At 36.0% G+C, this 20,912-nt stretch overlaps 1 protein-coding gene across 1 annotated transcript in view; it reads left to right on the top strand.

The window, feature by feature from the left end:
- Window positions 1-20,912, top strand: part of SLC38A11 (solute carrier family 38 member 11) — a 57,588-nt gene that overhangs the window by 18,851 nt on the left and 17,825 nt on the right. The window contains exons 8-9 of the mRNA XM_027055593.2: window positions 19,421-19,491; window positions 20,170-20,331. Of these exons, the coding sequence (XP_026911394.1) occupies window positions 19,421-19,491; window positions 20,170-20,331 (233 nt within the window). The remainder of the gene's footprint in view (window positions 1-19,420; window positions 19,492-20,169; window positions 20,332-20,912) is intronic.

The raw sequence follows: 20,912 nt of genomic DNA, 5'->3' as shown, positions 1-20,912 counted from the left end.
TGGTTAGTTTTTAATTTACAGCCTTCAGTAGATATTTATATAATATATTGTAAATACGGAAGTATAAAGTAATCATGGCATTGGAAGCATTATTTATCTTTAGTATTTGACAAAATGAGAGAAAATAATTACATCTAAGTAGACAGGCATTTTTCATCTGGACCCTGCATGCTGATGTGGTTAAACTGAAGTTACTTTTTATGTTAATGGCCAATCCTAAGAATTAGAATAAGGAAGGGTTTTGAATAGCGAGAAATAGGAATGAAGTCCAGCACTCAGGAGGAAAAATGGTAAATGGCAGAAACTTTTTATCTATCCGAGAGAAATTTGCCCTTAACGAAGTTTCACCAACATAGGCTGAAATGAGAATAAGGAATATCGTAGATGTTTCCCCAGTACAGGAATATAGTCACTTTGAAAACCACCTTTTATTCTCTACTAAGATAATATTCTTTAATTAATTTGTGTGAAGATGCTTTGTCACTTGTGAACTGATGTTAATTGCTGACAGTGGCATTCATTTGTTTTGAATGTTATTTGGCCAAATAAAATGTTGATAACTTAGTATTGGTTCCCCAAGTTTTAAAAATATCACTTATCTACAAGACAAAGCGTGGATACTGCTATTTCAAACAATTCCATTTTTATGCCTTGATTATAGAATAGATTCTCCAGATAAGGGTTGGGGAGTTTATTATCCAGAGTCCAAAGAGAATGCTGGAATGAAACAAGCTTAAATTGGTCTTAAGACAAAATAAAATTAACTTAAGACAGTGTCTATAGCACAGTACAAAGACTGTACTGGGTCTTTAATGAATGTAACCTGTGAGGGAGAAAAAAGGAATCCTGATAAATAACTATCTTTGATAACAAGGTCCCCGAGATAACTTATTCTTTCCTATTGATTAATTGTTACAAAGAAGATCACATCATTTGTTCTGAAAGATCACATCATTTTCAACTTCATGTGCTGATGTCTGGGTTCTTAGTCAACCAGGAAAATACCAAAAATTATGCCTCTAATTTATTTGGGAGGAATTATGAAATATCTTGTCTAATTGCATTTGATATAGCCTTTCCTTTGGGAAAAAATGTATTTTTTAAAGGATTAAAATAAAAAAGCATAAGTAAGCGTAAGTATTAATATAACATTTATATTAATGTCCTCATCAAATAACTTAATCCCAGTTCATAGTTGTATTAGCTTGGGGTGCCAGAACAAAATACTGTAGACTGGGGTTCTTAAACAACAGAAGGTTATTTTCTCATAGTTCTAGAGGCTGTCAGTATGGTCAGGTTTTGGCGAGAGATCTCTTCCTGGTTGCAGAAAGCTGCTTTCGTGCTGTGTCCTCACAGGGCAGAGAGGGAGAGAGACAGCAAGCTCTCTGGTATCTCTCTCTTTTTTTTTTTTTTTTCAACTGATCAAGATGTTTATTTGATTTCAACAAGTCACAGACGCAGTATTAGGCAATTCTGAATGGCACTCCTATCTCTCTTCTAGAAAACACCTAGCTTATGCATGAGACAGATGAAAGTTTAAAAAACTTAAGAATTTTTATATTTATTTCAGTGGATTTCAAAATCCAAATGTGCATCTTAACAAATAAAAATTCCATGTTCAGTAAGGTTTTGAAAATTATTATATAAACTTTAACATATATAGTCAAATAAAGAAAAACTATTTAGCTTTATTTTAAAGTAACTTGTATATTTGGGAGATGCTTTTCACAAACATTTACATACTAATATCAACAATAACTTAGCTCTTTATAAGGACACTGATCCCATCAAGAAAGCCCTGCCCTCAGGACCTCCTCTAAACCTAATTATCTCCCAAAGTCCCCATCTCCAGATACCATCATGTGGGGTATGTGAATTTTTGAAGCAGACACAATTTAGTCCTCAGAAATCGTGGTTTTGAAATGCCCCCAGTTCACTTCAATGTGGACATTCGTTCTTCCATTTAGTCAACTCTTATTGAACGCCTATTGTTTCTAGCTATCTTGCCACACCCTGAGAGTAAAAGAGCAGAGAGGCACAAGTCAGCACCTGGTGCAAGTTGTTCACAATCAAGCAGCGCAAATGGGCTTATTTTACAAACAAAAGAAGAAAAGAAACAGAAATGGCAGTACAGTAGAAGTGCAAACTACAGGCATAAACACAGCAGCAGTGCCAAAGAAGAGAAGGCTTAATAGTTTGACTGAATCAGGAAGGGCTTCCTGGAGGAAGAAAGATGCGATCTGGGTGTTTTGAAAGACGAGTGAGTCTGAGTTTCTTCAGGTAGATAAAAGTGTAAAAGGCATTCCAGGCCCAGGAAAGGTAAGCATAAAGGCACAAAATCATATATTAAATTCTACTGACATTGATTAGTATCTACTATGTTGAACTGTATTCATCTCTGCTTTTCAGAAGCTGAATTTACAGCAACAAAAAACTAAGAAGTATATTGAACAGAATACAATAGATAATTGTTGGTTAACATTTTTAACTGTGTAAGACAGAACTTTTTTAATTGGAGCTTTTATTATAAAAAGTGACTCTGGAGAATAAATTATTAGGTTATAATAAAAGGCCTTATAGGGTTGCCTGGATGGCTTAGTCAGTTGAGTGTTGGGCTCTTGATTTTAGCTCAGGTCATGATCCCAAGGATCACAGGGATTGAGCCCTGTGTCAGGCTCTGCGCTGAACTTTGAGTCTGCTTAAGATTCTCTCTCTCTGCCCCTCTCCCCTGCTCGCTTGTGTGTGTGCTGTCTCTCTCTCCCTCAAAAAAAAAAAAAAAAAAAAAGTCTTATAGATTTGGCAAATACAATACTATGAGGCAATATTGAGGAAAAAAAACCAAGCAGCTAAAAGTTGGAGGCAAATAAATTAATCATTAATTGAGCCCCAGCGGACAGTTTAAAGCAATGATTTTCAACTCTAGCATCGCTTTAGGTTTACCCGAGTAGCTGTCAAAAATACTGATGCCAGGACCCCAGCTGCAGAGACTCTGAGGGAATTGGTCTAGGAAACAATTAATTATTTAACAGTTTTGAGTCCGTGAACAAGGATCTAGAGCCTCTTGGTTTAAAGAGATTTAAATCACGAGTATACGTTTTTACTGACGTATCATTTCTAAAAATACACCATAGATTTTGTGTTATTTTAGGCACTGTTGTGCCATTATTTTTCACAATTCATTCTCTACTTATTTTTTAGTTACTCTTTAAATGCAAAACGTATGTGAGATACTATTGTGAATACAAAGAGAAAATATCTCTACTCTCAAGGGGCTCGCAGTTATTGGGGAAGATAAGGCAGCACAAATGACTGTCATATGGGCAAGTGTATCTTGATACAAAGGAAAGAGGAAGGAGAGGCCATTTCCTGGTGGCGCTAAATGAATTGATTTTATGGCCAAAGAGCTATTTATTTCTGTTGTAAACAAAATGTGGTCTGTATCTTTCTAACCTTCCTCTAGTGGTGATATCATGCTTCATCTGAGCCTTTGCAATTTTTCTAATAACAGGGATTATTTACTTAACTCTTTCAATATTTAGATGTTAAAACAGTATTTTTTTCTAATATTGTGCTGCCTTTTATTTCTGTTTGAATACTACTGCAAACAACTTCTGTTTGTCCAGATTTATAATCAGGCTAATCAAATCCCATGTTCAAGGGCTGGCATAATAGCTAGTCAGGCAGGCTTCTTTCTGAAAATATGACAACCATAAATGCTTATAATCCATAAAACATGAGAAACTCAATACTCCATGTGTGTTTTTCCTCATTTTTGGTTCAGAGGAATGATCAGAAAAGCTGTGCTTTTTCATAGGGCTTTTAAAATGGTATTTGGAAAAGATCTTTAAACCCACTATCAGCAAAGAGGAAGGTCTGTAATGGCTACTGGTATTGACCTTGTTACTATGGAAACACCTTTTTAGTCGTTGTGTTTTAAAAATAAAACACACGATTCAATTTCCTTTTTCATAACTCATAAGGCTATAAATTCTGCTTTTTGATATGATTTCAAATATCTTATAGTCCAATGACTTTCAGTTCTCTTTGGAAATCATGTTCATTTTTATTGCATTTTCCAACCTTTTGCTTTCTAAAAACTGAGGTGGCAAGGCAATTTAATTGCTTTCTAGAAAGTGTGCTAGTATCAAAATGCAATGACAGTTCTTCCTTTTTTTTTTTCAAACTACCATTGGAGGCATTATCACTATGAAAACCTTCATTCTGTGTCTCATTAATATTCTATTGTTTACATTCAGAATGGAAATGATAGCATGCAGTCCAAATTTACAACTATTTTCTCTTCATATAACATCTCTTTTATAGCAGTTTAATCATTAGTGTGGTGTTCCAAACATAATTCCAAAGAGTGTGTCCATACTTTCAACAGGCTTTTATGCATATGAAATGTGCCTTCCTCAAGGATCTTAATATGTATTAGTTTCTTTGCCCCTTATCCATTCTGATCCTAAAATTCTACAATTTGATGCTATACATAAAGAGGACCTGGAGGGGATTAAAGGAAGGATAAGAAAAAAATGGGTAAAGACAGAGGAATAGTGCATTTTTGAAAAAGGCCATGATTAGTTCTGTCAAATACGAGCCATCGATTTTTTATGACTAAATTATTATCCTTTTTTGTTGCAAATGACAGCAACCACAGAATCCTAACTGCTTGAAGCAAAAGAGAATTTATTGTCTCACATAACTACAAAGTTCAAAGGTATTCCCGTCATTAGATTTGATTGTATTTAGCAGTTTAATCAATGAAATCAGACACAGTTTCTCTTTTCCCACTTCTTGGCTTTGCTTCCTGTTTTGGCTCCAGTTTCTGAAAGGCTGTCTCCTCATTGTGACAAGATGGCAGTAGCAGAACCAGCCTACATCCATTCAAGTCCCAGTCCATGAAAAGAGAATGAGGTTTCTCTTTTAGGTTACCTCCAACCTTACTTCCACCGTTAGTTCTGATTGCCTCTAATGGGGACTGGTGATGATCCCAAACTCTATCATCATAGCCTGTGCTGACTTGCTCGTGTTTGTTACATGACTACCCTTAATGCTAAGGATAGGGTCACTCCCACTAAAGCACATGGATTGAGAGTAGAGGAAAAAGTGGTCCCAAAAGAAGTCAAGGCAATGATGCCAGGAGAAGAGGGAGTAGCCACTGTATGATACAAGCTACGGATGTCCACCTCAGGTGACAGGAGGTTACTGGTAACCATTAGGAACATCAGTCAAATGATATTAGTGGACATCAGGTTAGATAAAGTAAGATGCAAGTGAATGGTAGGGAAGTGAATTGGGCAAATACATACCCACCTCTTTTTGTTTTTTAAGAGCATCAATGAATGAAAGTAACATGGCAAAACAGTAGCTTGAGACAGGAAGAACTCTAACAGATACATTTTTGTTTTTACAATGGGAGATATTGAGCATGTTACAGGTCGAGCCAAAAAATGGAACCAAGTCCCCCAGGAGATCTTGAAAAGTTGGAATTTAAAATATAGAGTAATCCCTGACGAGGAACTGGGATGCTTCTTCCTCTTGAAACAATAAGATCAAGTATGGAGAGTAAAATATGGATACATTCTGAAGACCAGAGAAGGGCATTTGAATGTGCATGCCCATATTTTTTCAGAGATGAGATTATTATCTGAAAGTGTGGTAGACAAAGGTATGTTCAGAACATGAATATTTTAGTTGGTTATATTTAGAAGTTTCTCCATGGAAAGTACGAAGGGATCCGTGCATAGGAATGAAATAATCACACTATATGTTAAATTATCTTTATTCATATTTTATGTTTTCTTGTGTATTTTATCCCTTTCCCATAATTGCAAGCTCCATGAGAACAGGATTGCATTAGCTCTTTTCACATCATATACCCATGACTCAGCACAAAACCTAACACAGAATTAGAATTGCAGCAAAAGAGTGTTGAATGATTAGTGGAATAAATGAATGAAACTTTGTGCCTTCTGCTTTTAATTGCTTCAATTTGGAGATTAACTATAATTTTGAAGTAATGAGCCAGTAAAAATTATCATGAGACAATAAAAATTTCATGCAAAAACATTCCCTGTCAAAGAAAAATTTCCTAAGCCTACTTCCATGCCAGCAAAATTAGCTAACTGATTTACTAAAATACCATTTGATTCCAAGTTCTGCAGCAGTGTTAGAACTGGTACATTTTGCCAGACAGATTGCTCACATGAAGCAACAAGTAGATCCATTGTTTGAGTTGAGTCTACATGAAAATAGGAAAAAACAGCTGCAAGACAATGTATTCTCAGGAAAGATTCATCCAGTCACTCTAGCAGAGCTGGAGAAACCGCTTAGGCTACTCAGTGTTAAGAATGTATTCTACTCATCATCAATTATTTTTTTAAATGGCTGCCATAGTGAGTTTTTCACCCCTCTGTTATTTCCAGTGAGAAGCCAGACTGGCATGTGGTGTGATTCACAAACAAAGGGCAAAAATAGAGTAGTCTGTTCTTCCAGTCGACAAGCATTTATGAAAAGTCTAGCTAATGTCAGTCTCTCTTCTAGGTGTTCAGGCTATAAAGATGAAGAAAGGACAGTCCCTGACCTTAAATACCTATAGTTTATGGATGGCAAGAACAGACATTTGAAAGATAATTTCAATATAATGATGAGTAGAATTATGGGAAAGAGCTTAGAAACAGAGACAGGGCCCTTAGCCTAACCTGGGCAGGCAGGTAATAATATTTCAAGATAAGAGAATATATGATCTCCTGCTTGAAAAAAAATGTACTAATGTTAGTTGGGTCAAAAAGGAAAATGGGGAGAGGTTGGAAGCTACTATTGGCCGAAGTGTGTGAGGCCCAGACATGTGATGTCTTTAACTGTGATGTCTTTAACATGTGATGTGTAGAATGGCAGAAGCAGTTCAAGGTTAGGAGGGATACTGCCACTGGTCTGGGAACTATCAAAGGAAAATAAAGTGCTGCCCTTGAGAATTTTCCCAAAAACTCTATGTTGCTTTAAATCATTCCTCAAATATATATTTTATCACAGTTTTAACAACAGCCATGTCTCCATGTTACCTTAAGAGATCCTTAAGGTAACCTCATGTTACCTCATTTGAAAAATTACTGAAGATGGTGCTTTCCTAATCCACTGACCCCCATTCTCCCATCTCCACCACCTACGTAGCCCTCTGTGTTTAGGAAGTAACTAGACTTGGTGATTCTGAGCTGAGAGTTTGACTAGGCTATGCAAATAAATGACCATAGACAGGCTGGCAGAGACCAACATGTAAGGAAAGCTTCATGTGTAGTGTTAAGAAATTTGAATTTGCTGTTTAGCTGACGGGGCATTGGAGGTTCTTCAGCAGGGAGCAACTGCAGCAAGTCTCCCTATCAATGGACTAATCTTACAGCAGAGATGAGTATAGATAGAGGTACAAAGACTCGGAAGGAGTCTATCTATAGCAAGCATCCAGGCAAAAGACAAAAAGGCTGGTAGAAGTGAAGAAGAGGAAGAAGAGGAGATTGATGTCAGAGTGTCCAGCTTGGACAACCGGACTGTTAGATGGCCTAGAACTCACCACCAAAAGGAGAAAATGGGAGAATCAGTTCAGTCAGTAAGCATTCGCTTACCGGGTCAGTTTTTTAGGATATACGTCTGTGAAGATCAATATAGCACAGTTCCTTTCTGCAGGTCTCACATAACTCATTGGGGAGTGAGGTAGGGAAGACAAATACATAAAAGATAACCTCAATAGACTATTTCATAGAATTATGAGCATGGTGTTATGGAAACACAGAGGAAGGACGCTTGCTTCTTTTAAGTTGTTAACTCAGAGAGGAAGCAGGTCTGGGAAAATCATAGGAAACGTTTAATATTTTAATATCTTGATTTTGAGTAGCTCTTGGAATGGGGAAGAAAATGAAGGAATAGAAGTCATTCAGTGTTTTGGAAATGCAGGTTGAGTTTAGGGAGAGTCTGGTATGGCAAAGATTGTACAGGAACAATGTGTAAGGTGAAGAATGGCGTAACCCAAGTGGAACCCACTGGAAACAATTATCTGGAGCTCACATCTGAAGTTACCTTTATTTTAATATGAACCCACGTTATATTTTAATTTAAAAACATTTCATGAAAAACAAAGTAGAGAACCCAGACAACACTCATAATACTAACAAGTTTTCATTTTACCCGAAAGTTCAGTCTGTCCCCTCCCACCCACTCTCTGCCCTTTCAGTCCCAACTCACAAAAACAGTTAACACCAACTTTGAAGAGTTCACAGAGGAATTGGAGCCAATAGTGGGAAAGAAGAAATAAGTAGGTAATAGAATAAGAATCAAAAGTGATTGGCGTCCCAAATGGAAAACAAGAAGTATTTGTGATGTTAATGGTACCACGTTGTGCAAACTTTCATATAATTCATATAAAAAATAAAAATTATATTTTGGCAAAAAAAATCAGCATAATGTTTTATGTAAATTTTAGTTCAAGATCAGCTTGGGGTAAAATTTGTTTTTTTAAAAAAGGATCAGCTTTGATGTTTAGAGTGATTCCCAAGAACTTTCCTGAACAGCTTTGTGTGTTCACATAGACCACAATTGTTTACAGAAGAGAATCAGAAGAAATGTGAGCTGGGACCAAGGAGGTGGCAGAGAGCTGTCTGTCAGCTGATGCCCAAGCTGGGGAAATGGGCAGACCTGCCTATATCATTAATAGCTTGTGGTGTGACAGGAAATGTGGAGCCTTTGTTTGTGTGCCTGCCAGAGCACTTAACTCTCAGATGTGTCTGGCTAACAAGGTTAATATGTAAGGATCTCTTAACAGAAAAGCAGGCTCTGCTGAGATTGTATGATTGTATGCCTATGTGTAGCCGAAAAGAGTTTGGGCAGGTACCACAGAGAGGTATCATGTTTGATCCTCTCGATCAGAGGCGTGATGTGCTCAGGATCAGAAGCAATCCCCTTGAAGCTTGTTTTCATAAGTCTGTGAAGACTAGAGATACATTGGATAGGACCGGCTTTCTGCTGCTTTGCCTTATAAATGCTTAGCTGTTGTGAAGATAAGGTGGAGCTTGCCTTTCAAAATAGGATGAAATGTCTGAATCCAAGAATCCAAGTGGAAATGATGTTGCAAAGTGAATTTATGTCCCTGACCCTCCCCACTCCCATCCCCCTCCACACATACAAAACGTTTCTAGAAAGAATATAATTAAGCATCTGACTGGATTTTTTTCTTTTTTCGGAGTAAGAGAAGCTGTCATTGTTTTGAAAGTAATTTGCTGTACCAAGGTTGCAAATTGCCATAAGCCAGTCTCTATTTGTGTTAATAAAAAAATATATTAAAACACTTGAAGCATTATGTCTTGAATCCTCTGAACCTGATGGTAAGCCTCCATTATGTTGCCATGATCCATTTGAAACTTTGTAAGACATTTTATAGGATCCTGCTTCTTCCCAGTAGTGCTGTTATTTGGTTTTATTTTTTCTTAAAAGAATACATTCATATATTTTTACAAAATCAAATATTACAAATGGCTTTTAATGAAATAGAGAAACCTTTTTACCAAATCCTTTTCTATTTCATCTGTATCTTTTGACATTTACATCTTTACCTCTGCATAATGTGCTTGTAACTTATTTCTGGATTCTCACTCTTTGCCTATATAGTAGATGAAGATTTATCTCTCTCAAGTTATCTTTCCTTTTGACCATATCCTAATACATGGAGATATAACACCATGTTTAAAATTAGTTATATTTCTATTCTTGTATACTTTTTTCCCCCAGAATTAATACTTGCTTTTGATTGTGTTTCTAACCAGATTTAGCTGGACGTCCAAGTTAGCTTTTTTTTTTTTTTTCTTTTGGTAAGGCTTTGAGTTTTTTGAGGCAGTTTTAGGTTCACAGCAAAGTTAAGAAGAAGGTACAGAGATTTTCTATATACCCACTAACCACACACATGTGTGGCCTCTCCCTTTGTCCACACCCCCCATCAGAGTAGTACATTGGTTACAATTGATGGAGCCAGATTAGTACATCATAATCATCAAGGCCTATAGTTTCTATCAGAGTTCACTTTTGGTGTTGTACATTCTGTGGATTTGCACAAATGTATAGTCTCATGTACCCATCGTATTATCATGCAGAGTATTTTCACTGCCCCCAAAATCCTCTGTGCTCCACCTATTCACCCCTTCCCCTAACCTTCCAACACCAACCAACCACTGATCTTTCTTGTCTCCATAGTTTTGCCTTTTCCATAATGAAATATAGAATCATACAATATGTGTATAGCCTTTTCAGATTGGCTTCTTTCACTTACCAATATGCATTTTGGATTTTTCCATGCCTTTTCATGGGTTGGTAGCTCATTTCTTTTTAGCACTGAGTAATACTCTATTGTTTGGATGTTCCACAATTTATCTGCTCACCTACTGAAGGACATCTTGGTTGCTTTCAAGTTGTGGCAGTTATGAGCAAAGCTGGTACAAACATCGTTTGCAGGTTTTGTATGAACAGAAGTTTTCAAATCCTTTGGGTAAATAACACATAACTCAATTGTTGGGTTGTAGATTTCGAGTATGTTAGTTTTGTAAGAAGCCATCAAACTGTCTTCCAAAGTGGCTGCGTGATTTTGCATTCCCTCCAGCAATGAACGAGTCCCTGTTGCTCCACATCCTCACCAGCATTTGGGGTTGTCAGTGTTCTGGATTTTGGCCATTCTGGTGAGTGTGTTGTGGTGTCTCGTTATCGTTTTAATTTGCATTTCCTTGATGATATATGATGTGGTGCATCTTTTCATATACTTATTTACCATCTGTATGTATTCTTTGGTGAGGGGTCTGTTAAGCTCTATGGCCCATTTTTAATTGGATTATTTGTGTTCTTGAGTTTTAAGTGTTCTTTGTGTGTTTTGGATAACAGTATTTCATGAGATGTGTCTTTTGCAAATATTTTGTCCTAGTTTAGCTTTTGATTTTGATCATTTTGTTACTCTTTCTTCAAATGCTCAAACATGTTAGATAATCTACCGATTTATTTATTTATTTTTTCCTGGAGACCTCCCACTCAGAGCCTTCTAGCCTTCCACCCCGTTGCTCCTTTCTGAATGGATTGATTTCTGTTTGCAGCCCCACTGTCATCCTCTTTTTTGTGTTAGATGCCTTATATCCAGGATCTCATATCTTTCATTTTTCTTTATTTTCTCCATTTTCCAGGGCACCCCACATAGCTTTCTGTTGTCTCTGAGTCTTACACACACACAAGTTTTGCAAAAGGAATCAGCTCTTTTTCATCATTAGCTCTCTCTCTGTGGTTGTTACTTCTTCCATTCTCAGCAGCTAACCACGTAAGCATCTGCTTTCTTGTTCTCAAAATGTCTTCTCCACTGATGTCTCTTTTCCATTATCCCCTCCCCCATGAATTTATTCCCATTTTAAATTCCTTTAATATCATTTTCATAAGGTCTGAGGAGAGAAAGAAGGTATATTTCCTTTTTTGTGGGGCTTGCAACTATGCCATGAAGGGAGTAGACCTTACCATACAGGTGTACAGGTAGGGGATGGTTAGAAAGTCCCATCTCGAAATGTATCCAGTTACTGGATTATCTAATCCCCTTCCCTATCTCTTAGTTTACAGCTTCTATTATGCTGTTCCTGATCAAGAGACTAGGAAATAAAAGAAAGAACAACTATCGTATGTATTGGCAATTAACTTATAGCTTTGGGAAGAGATAGCTGTGAAAAACAATGACTAGGATTTTATCTTGTTTTACTGGGTATTTCTCTAGCACCCAAAATTGGGAATTGATTATTTCTGCCTGTCATGTATGCATTCAGCAAAAGTTACTGTGTATTCAATATGGTAAAAATTGTGAGAGATCTATTTCCTATTGCTTCCAAAAACTATTACACACACACACACACACACACACACACACACACACACACACACACATATGCCTCAAGAGTTTATAATACGTATAAGGCCATTTCACCTTATTAAAACAAAATGCAGGTCCCCCAAGTAATTCCACAAAGTGAAACTCTTAAGTTTCCTGTTCAGGTAGGTAGCCTCTGACTGTCTCTAAGAAGGTAGTGGTAAGTGTTCAAGAAATAAACTTAAATGTCACTGTACTTCTATTTTCTCAATGCCAATGATAAAATATAACTATATTCTTTTATAATCTTTGTGGTAAAATACAAAAGGAAGAACTTTTAGTAATATGGACAGAATAAACCCTTTCTATAATTTGAAATTGAAATAACAAAAAAATAGTAAGAATAACCCTTAATTTGTGTACGTGTTCATGCGTGCATGTATGTGTAGATAGAAGCTTTAAAATGCAAAAGGTTAATTTTTAACTGTTTTTTTCTTCTTTTAAGCGATTAGTCTAAGATATTATCCAGTAATTAAATAATCAGGCAGTTTGCCTCTCTACTCATCTTAGATGTCACATATCTTCAGGTTTAATGAATGCCCTCTTTTATTCAAACGTTTAATTATCTTCCATTGGTGGTAGTCTCCACACCACTGTAGCAAAATTTATCATATCAACACAGAGCCCCAGCTCAGCTGGGGAGACTGATGGCTGCACTAAGATATAAACCCTGGAGTAAGGTGAGCAGCCCCACGTACCCTGAGATTGTCTAAAATGGCCTTAGGCAGCTGGAAGGTGCACCAGTTTGACAGATGCAGTTGTGCAGAAAATCAGTATATGGGATAGAATACTGAATATTTACTGTGAATATCCAAAGCATAAATGAGCCTTTTCATCATTATCAACCAAATGGCTGCCTATTTGGTAGCATATGTGTCTATTCTCAAGATTAATCATTCACTTATTTTAAATAAAATAGCTCAACCTCCTCAAGGTCCCTTTATTCTCTGAAGGAATTATGAATACTATGATGAAGATTGCATTTCATGTATTTGCAGGTTCTTACAGCCAGACTAAGACATGCATTGTTACTTTAATTATAACACAAGGAAAGGGAGAAAGAGTGGGAAGGAGGTCTTATCCAATACTGATTGCCCACTATATAACACACTCATTCATTTTCTTATTTAACCCTGTGCCAGATATGTAAATAGAATTATTAGTAATGTGGAGAATTATTATTAATAATAATAATGTGGAGAATTATTAATAATGTGCAGACAAAATTGTGACCAGTGTCATTAAGTAATCTGCCCTAAGGCACTCTGCTAGTATATCATAATGCTAAAATTTAAATCCAGGTTTGTCTGACCTCAAAGCCCGTATTTTTTTCCATTACAGCTTTCTGTATTCCATATGGTTTTTCTCAGCTGTGAGGAAGGTTGTCCTTCATAGAGGAAATTAAGTTCATTGTTGTTTTAGTTGTCCCTTATTAGTATTAACCACAGTTTGGTCTGTAGCCAGAAAATAATCACAGTAAATAAAAGAAGCAGGTAGGAGCCAAATAGAGGTAAAAAGCTAGTCCATTCATCAGCAGGTAACAATAACACTTACTGAAGAGACGCTATCGACCTCGGTGGACTAATTTCAGAACTATTGGCTTCCATTGCAAACTCTAGACACACACCAGTGAATGCAGTTGGTTTCAGTTCCTCAGGGAAATAAACTTCAACAGTAGCAATAGAAGAATCTAAACCAAAGACAACTGGGGAGTAGTTCTTATTTGGGGATTTCTTCAGAAGAAGACTTGCCTCCTTTTGTACAAAATAAATATTCTAGAAGAGTTGTATGTTAATTAATATGTTTGAATTTGAATGATCATTTGAAAGCCATTCCCAGTTGACAGGTAATTTATTGTGAATTATACTTTAAAATTCAAGAAAGAAAAAGGAGGGGTGCCTGGGTGGCTCAGTTGGCTGGGCATCCAACTTTGGCTCAGGTCATGATCTAGCAGTTCACGAGTTCAAGCCCTGTGTTGGGCTCTGTGCTGACAGCTCAGAGCCTGGAGCCTGTTTCGGATTCTGTGTCTCCCTCTCTCTCTGCCCCTCCCCTGCTCATGCTCTGTCTCTCTCTCTCTCTCATTCTCTCTCTCAGAAATAAAGATTTAAAAAAATTTTAATAAAAAAAGGAATCCTGTAATCATTTTGTAATAACAAATTAAATTTCACTTCATTGATTCACATTTCATAGTATTTCAGCATGACTACAATATACTATATCTTTTCTGCCATGTCTGTATTCATGATAACAATTTTAATTTGTTTGTTGGGTTTTTTTTTTTTTTGCTTTTGCTTTTTGCTTTATTTTGAAGACTCTCTGATATCCATGATTCTTTATATGTTAAAAAAAGTACTCTTTCTGTTTATTGTTATATTCAATTCTTCCATTCTACTTGCCTTTCAGAAAATTCAAGTGGTAAATAATAGCTGAAATTTACAACGTAAGCTACACTATAGGAAAAAAAATTAAACCTCTTTGGGTAATTTCTTTAATTCTTTTAGAAATTAGAAAATAATTACGTCTCTGAACAAAAGTTATCAATATGACTCCTTCTAGATCTGTATTGCCCAATATAGTAGCAACTAGCCACATGTAGCTATTCATTTAAATTACATAAAATTAAATAAATTGAAAACTAATTCCTCTGTCATACTAGCCATAATTTCAAAGTCTCAATAGCCACATGTGGTTAGTAGTAACCATATTGGACAGCACAGATATAGAACATTTCTGTCATCATGGAAAGCACTATTATATAGTGCTGTTCTAAATTGTGATATAGAATATAGACCAAGATGACTTCTTTCATCTTTTTTTTTTTTCTGCACGATCCCCAGCAATTTAAAACAGTAATTGCTACCTAGGTAGTGGCCAATAAATACTTGTTGAAAATTGAATGAATTGAATGAGTGACTGGAAAACAGGAAGAATGTAGTTTCAGTTGTAGAATATTTGTGGAAATTTATGGTTAAAAATTAGGTTCAGATCCAGAAAGGTTTTATGCAGTAAATATTGTATAATCATACAAAGTTTGGGAAGCAGGAAATTGGGCTAGATTCTTTTGAAATAATTTTCTATATTTATTGCCAATATTTGCCAGCAATAGACTATCCTATTTAAAAGTCAATTCATTTCTCTTTCTCTAGAGATAGCTATTATTCTTAAGTTGGTTTAAATCATTCCTGTTTATGCTTTTATACTTTATTATGCATTTATGTATTGACAATAATATCTAGTATTGATTAGTATGTTTGTAAAATATATATATAAATAACCACTATGGTAGGGGCGCCTGGGTGGCTCAGTCGGTTAAGCGTCCGACTTCGGCTCAGGTCATGACCTCACGGTCCGTGAGTTCGAGCCCCATGTCGGGCTCTGTGCTGACAGCTCAGAGCCTGGAGCCTGTTTCAGATTCTGTGTCTCCCTCTCTCTGACCCTCCTCCATTCATGCTCTGTCTCTCTCTGTCTCAAAAATAAATAAACGTTAAAAAAATTTTTTTTTTAAATAACCACTATGGTAAAAATATTGCACATTCTCTTCTATAATTCATGATTTTTCCTTCAGTATTATTTTTCATATATTTCCATTTTGATACAGTTAGTACTGAGTGACTCTTTTTCATTGTTCTTATAGCACACAATTTTGTTTATGTCATATTTTAGTTATGGATTTATTTATCAATTTTATTGCTTGAAATTGAGAGAGTTTCCAAAGTTTGGGTAATATAAACAACGTAGTAGTGAACATCCTTATCCATATTTTTGTGTGTGTGCATGTGTGCACTTTCCTAGCCTAGGTCATATACGTAGAAATGTAATTGTTTGCTCACAAGTTTTGAGTGCCTTCAGCTTTACTAGATATTATCAAACTCTTCTCCAAAGTGTTTTACAATTTACAGTTCTCTCCATAATAATTGCAAGTTGTCCTTTCCCAGCAATTTATCAACATTTCTATGGTTGAATTAAGTGTGAAATGCCTGTTTGTATGGATTTTATTTGAGTTTCTTTGATTATTAAGGAAAGTGAGCAACTTGTAGCATAATTATTCTCATTTTCTTTTCTGTCAATTGACTGTTGTTCATTGCTTATTGGAATGTCTTATATACACAACAAATCTTGTTTCCAAGTGTTTAGCTTATCTTTATATTTTAACTTTGTATATGGATTATTTTATTATACAAACATTCTCATGTTTACCAATCTTTACGTTGCTTTTATGGGTTTTTTAAAAAATTATTTCCTCCTTGAATATCATATTTTATTCTTTAAATTTAAATATTAATTTGGGGGAGAACTGACATCTACATGATATTGAGTCCTCTTATTCGTATATATGGATACAGTACATCTCTCCATTGATTTGTATCTTTCCTTAAAATTATGTCATGCCATTAAGGTTATGCATATCTTCTAAAATATGTAGTGTTTTTATTGACACTGCCTTTTAAAAAATATTTTACTTGCTTATTTATGTACATCAACCCTATTGATTTTCGTGTATCAAGCCTATATCCAGTGACCTTGCTGAATACTCTTATTAATTTCAACAGGTTGTCAGTAAATTCCCCTGAGTTTTCTGTGTACACAATTCTATTGGGTACAAATAATTTATCCGTTTCCAATGATTACATATCTTATGACTTCTTGTTTTATTGCATTAGCTAGAAATTCTAGGAATATAGTCCAGAGGCAGTGATAGTAAAGATCTTTACTTGGTTTTCACCTTTAATTATAATATTTCTAAATATTCACTTTTAAGTGTGTCATTTGCTATAGATTTTGGTAGGTATTCCTATCAGGTTAAGGAGGTTCTATTTTATTAATAGTTTGCTTAGCATATTTTTCAAATGAAATACTGGATTGTAGGCTTTTCTACAGATTCTGAAATGCTCATAAGCTTTCTTCTTCCATTAATCTGTTGATGAGATGAATTACATTAATAGATTTTTGTTATTGAACAACCCTTGCATTTATTTGAAAAACTCTGCCTACTCAGGATTTTTTCTTATACATTGCTTGTTACATTTGATAATATTTCATTTTGTATTTCAGCATCTCTAGTCTAAAATCAGAACAGTTTATAACTTCATTTTCTCAATCACGATGGGTATCAAGTTTTCAGAAATCTCAAAATATACTGAGAAACTTTCTCTCCCTCTCCCTGCCTCTCACTTGCACGTACATGTGTCTATAGCTGGTTGATTCTGGAACTAATTTCAGGCTCTTTTATAAAAGATTGGAAAGCTATATTTAATGCCTCTTTCTTTCTCTTTACCTAGATTTGGACACACATGCATTCTATCAGTAACATCTTTTTTTGGTATTTTTCATCTTATGAAATCAACATCACTAAGCTGAATACAAAAAAATCAAAATTGTCTCTTTGTACTGTTTCACACTCCATCTTATCTAAGAATATATTCAATGAAACATATGGACGAGGAAAGATTTTAAAAACTTAAGTGGAGGAAGAAGAATGAAAATCAAACTCCTACCTTTTTATTACCAATAAAAGAAATAAAAAGTAGAACAGTACCATAATCTGTACTGAAGGGAAAAATGAGTTGTATTATCCATGTGCAAATACAGCAAGAGAAAGTAGATATTTTAAAACCTATTAAAAAGTTTAAAATCTTCCAAGTTTCTGTAATTTTTGTTGGTTTAAAAATTTTTTAATGTTTATGTATTTTTGAGAGAGATAGAGAGAAGACAGAGCATGAGCAGGGAAGGGGCAGAGAGAGGGAGACCCAGAATCTGAAGCAGGCTCCAGGCTCCAAGCTGTCAGCACAGAGCCCGACTCCAACTCACGAGCCGCGAGATCATGACCTGAACTGAAGTCGGACGCTTAACCAACTGAGCCACCCAGGCACCCCCAAGTTTCTGTAATTTTTAGTGCTGCTTTTCTACATCATTTTTTCAAGACCATGGACAAACTATGTATTTTTCCATGTTAACGTTGGAATTTGACAGGTGCTCTGTTCCCAGTCGATGTTCACTGCAGTAAGAACAGTGGAGGCAGCAGGTGGCAGCAGCTCCCACTCAAAAAACTGGGAATCACGGCAAGCCATGTAACAGCCTGAGGCCTCCCTTGTAGGCTAGCTAGTTCTTTTGTGTAACTGCTCATTTCAAATATGGGGGGAAATCGATATAATGCAGAAATCCCACTAACTTTGACAAAGCAAATGAGACTTTTTTGTGTGCCTATTTTACGCAGAGAATGAATAACAAATTTATGAATTAGGTGGGTGTACAGCTATTGCCTTTATGCTTTCTACGACCCTCCTTCCTCTTTTCCCCTCTTCTGTCCTAGTGTATTCTTTTGGGTTTCACTCAAGTCTTTCCTTTTTCAGGGAAGCCGGACATCTTTTAACATTTCCCTACATTTTATTAAATGACAATGAATTACAATAATAATAAGCTGATAATATTAGTGACCACTTATTGAACACTTATTATATGTAAGGCTCTCTTCCAGAAGACTTACATATTTTATCTCATTTAGTTCACACAATCATTCAGTGGAGTAGTTACTACTGTTATTACCCACATTTTATAGATATCAAAGCTGAAATGCAGAAAGGTTAATAACTTGCCTAGGGTCACCCAACTAATAGGTAGAAGTGGCTAGAAGACTAATACCAGCTATCTGACCTTGGAACCTAGGCTCTTCACCATTATTCGGGGATATGTTAACCAGGAGACCAATCTCTACCAATAGACAGACTGACAAATATTTTAATTACGCTAAGGAATAGGGCAATTTAAAGTTCATATATTCCAAAACGTCTTTGAGAAGTACTTCCACAGGTAAGAATTTGAGGCCACTGACAGTTCACTATGAAAGGGATGGGCAGCAAATCTCAACTTCTTCACTTACTATCTGTGGAAGCTTGACAAGTTACACCACCACCCAGAGCTTAACTTTCCTAATGTATTAAATGGTGACAGTAACTCTTGAGTGTTATTATGAAGATTGAGATATCATAGGATAGCTCCCAGAATACAGTTAAGTACATCCTCAATTAATATTAATTCACGTCCACCTTCTTGAGTAAACTGTACTGCCAACTATGGATTTCCCTTGGGTAGGATGAGCCTGGAGAATGAGTTAAAGGGGAATGAAGGGAAGTATTCATTAACTGAGGAAGAACATTGCATTATGAATTTTTGTATTTCCCTCAGTGAGTATCTTAAATGATGAGTGCATAACCAATGTATCTTGTTAAGTTGATGACTAAATAAAGTCACAAAATTAAGTAGTCAGTGGATATTTTATGTATGTACAGTCTTTTCAAGCATTTGACATGCATTTTAGAGGACCAAGGTTACCATTACATTCATGTTCCTGAGAAATTATTCACAATTAAGGAAGATTAATGGGAGCCCCTTATTAATTTCTGACTCAGTTTTTATTGTGACAGCATTTTGTGTTCTCTGATATGCTTAGGCTTGTGTTTGTTTGATCATTCATTAAATACCTGATTTATCTTCTAGACCAAAAACAGAAGATGCCTGGGTATTTGCAAAGCCCAACGCCATTCAGGCTGTTGGTGTTATGTCGTTTGGTGAGTATATGGTTTCAAAGGCCCTTTCTCAATATGGAGGCTTCTGTATAATGAAAAAAAAGTTTCGTATTTGTGTCTGGAGAGCAGATGTCCTAAGTTTTAGACTTCCTATTAGCAGCATATGATCTAGTTTGTGCCAACATAAAATTAGGCTCAAACGTTTCTCACTCATCACTAAAGTTTGATTTAATTTGGACAAGTCTCTTCCTCATGCAGACAACTCATTAAAGTCATCTTGTTTCTTAACTTGAAAATCGAGCAAGTGTTGTTATGTGCTTCTTCAAAACCTTGCACACAAAGTATTACAAATTGGCCAGATGTCTAAAGCTACTGTTATATCCCAGATTGGAAAAGAAGCCATGGACTGGAAATATAGTGTTGTTTAGATTTCCTGTAAAACTGGAAGGCCAGTAGGAAATGGAAAATAGGAGAGAAAAGTTGGATAGGCCTGGTTTATATCAAGAGTGACATGAAGAGACTACATAAGCCTAATGTGAGTGAAATTTCTCATTCCTAAAGCCGTTAGAAAGTTATTTTCTGACATAGCTAGTAAATTAACGTATTTGAACTTCAGTAGCATTCCAAAACCATATACATCTCCGAATTTTCAGAAGAAAAAGAGAACCTTAGTGTTTGTTTTAATGACGCTCATTTTGTTTTGTTTGTTTTGTTTTGCAGCATTTATTTGCCACCATAACTGCTTCTTAGTTTATGGTTCTTTGGAAGATCCCACAGTAGCTAAGTGGTCCCGCATCATCCACGTCTCCACCTTGGCTTCTGTATTGATCAGTATTCTCTTTTCTACATGTGGATACTTGACATTTACTGGCTACACCCAAGGTAAAATGAGAGATTCAGTCTCATCATATTTTGCTATTCACATGGAGTGGTTCTGTCACTTCTCATTTTGGGTACAATTATACCTAATGTTCTACTCCGAAGTATCACTAATCTCTTCTGCCCATTCTCTCCTCAACCTTCCTGCCTCTACTGTTTCTGTTTTGTGATTCTCTCCCTTTTAAACTGCTAAACTTATTTCTGTAGTTCATTCTCTCTCTTCTTCCATGCTTTCACTTAAAAGCACTTGAATTCTGGCTTCCCTCCCCACTACCCCCTGCAGCTTCACTTTCAGAAATATCAGTATCTTTCTGCTCTTCAAAGTGAATAATCTTCTTGGTTCTGATTCTCATGCACCTCTGCGAGTCACTTAACGGTTCTGAACATCCTGTCTTTTCTCCCATAGGAGAAGGAGAACCATCATATCATCATTCACTCTGTTCATATTTTTTTTTACTCCCGGAGTGATTGCTCTCTGCTTTTTCCTACCTTCTTTCCCCTTCTCCCCCACCCACCCCCTCCATTAACTGGCTCAGGCAAGTTGCCTTCTTTTCTCTGAACAAATTCTCTGGCGATTGCCCTTG

Source organism: Acinonyx jubatus, chromosome C1 (assembly GCF_027475565.1).
Source record: "Acinonyx jubatus isolate Ajub_Pintada_27869175 chromosome C1, VMU_Ajub_asm_v1.0, whole genome shotgun sequence".
NCBI classification, from domain to species: Eukaryota; Metazoa; Chordata; class Mammalia; order Carnivora; family Felidae; genus Acinonyx; species Acinonyx jubatus.
Note: the sequence above shows the minus strand (reverse complement) of the source record. Positions and strands in the feature narration are given on the sequence as shown.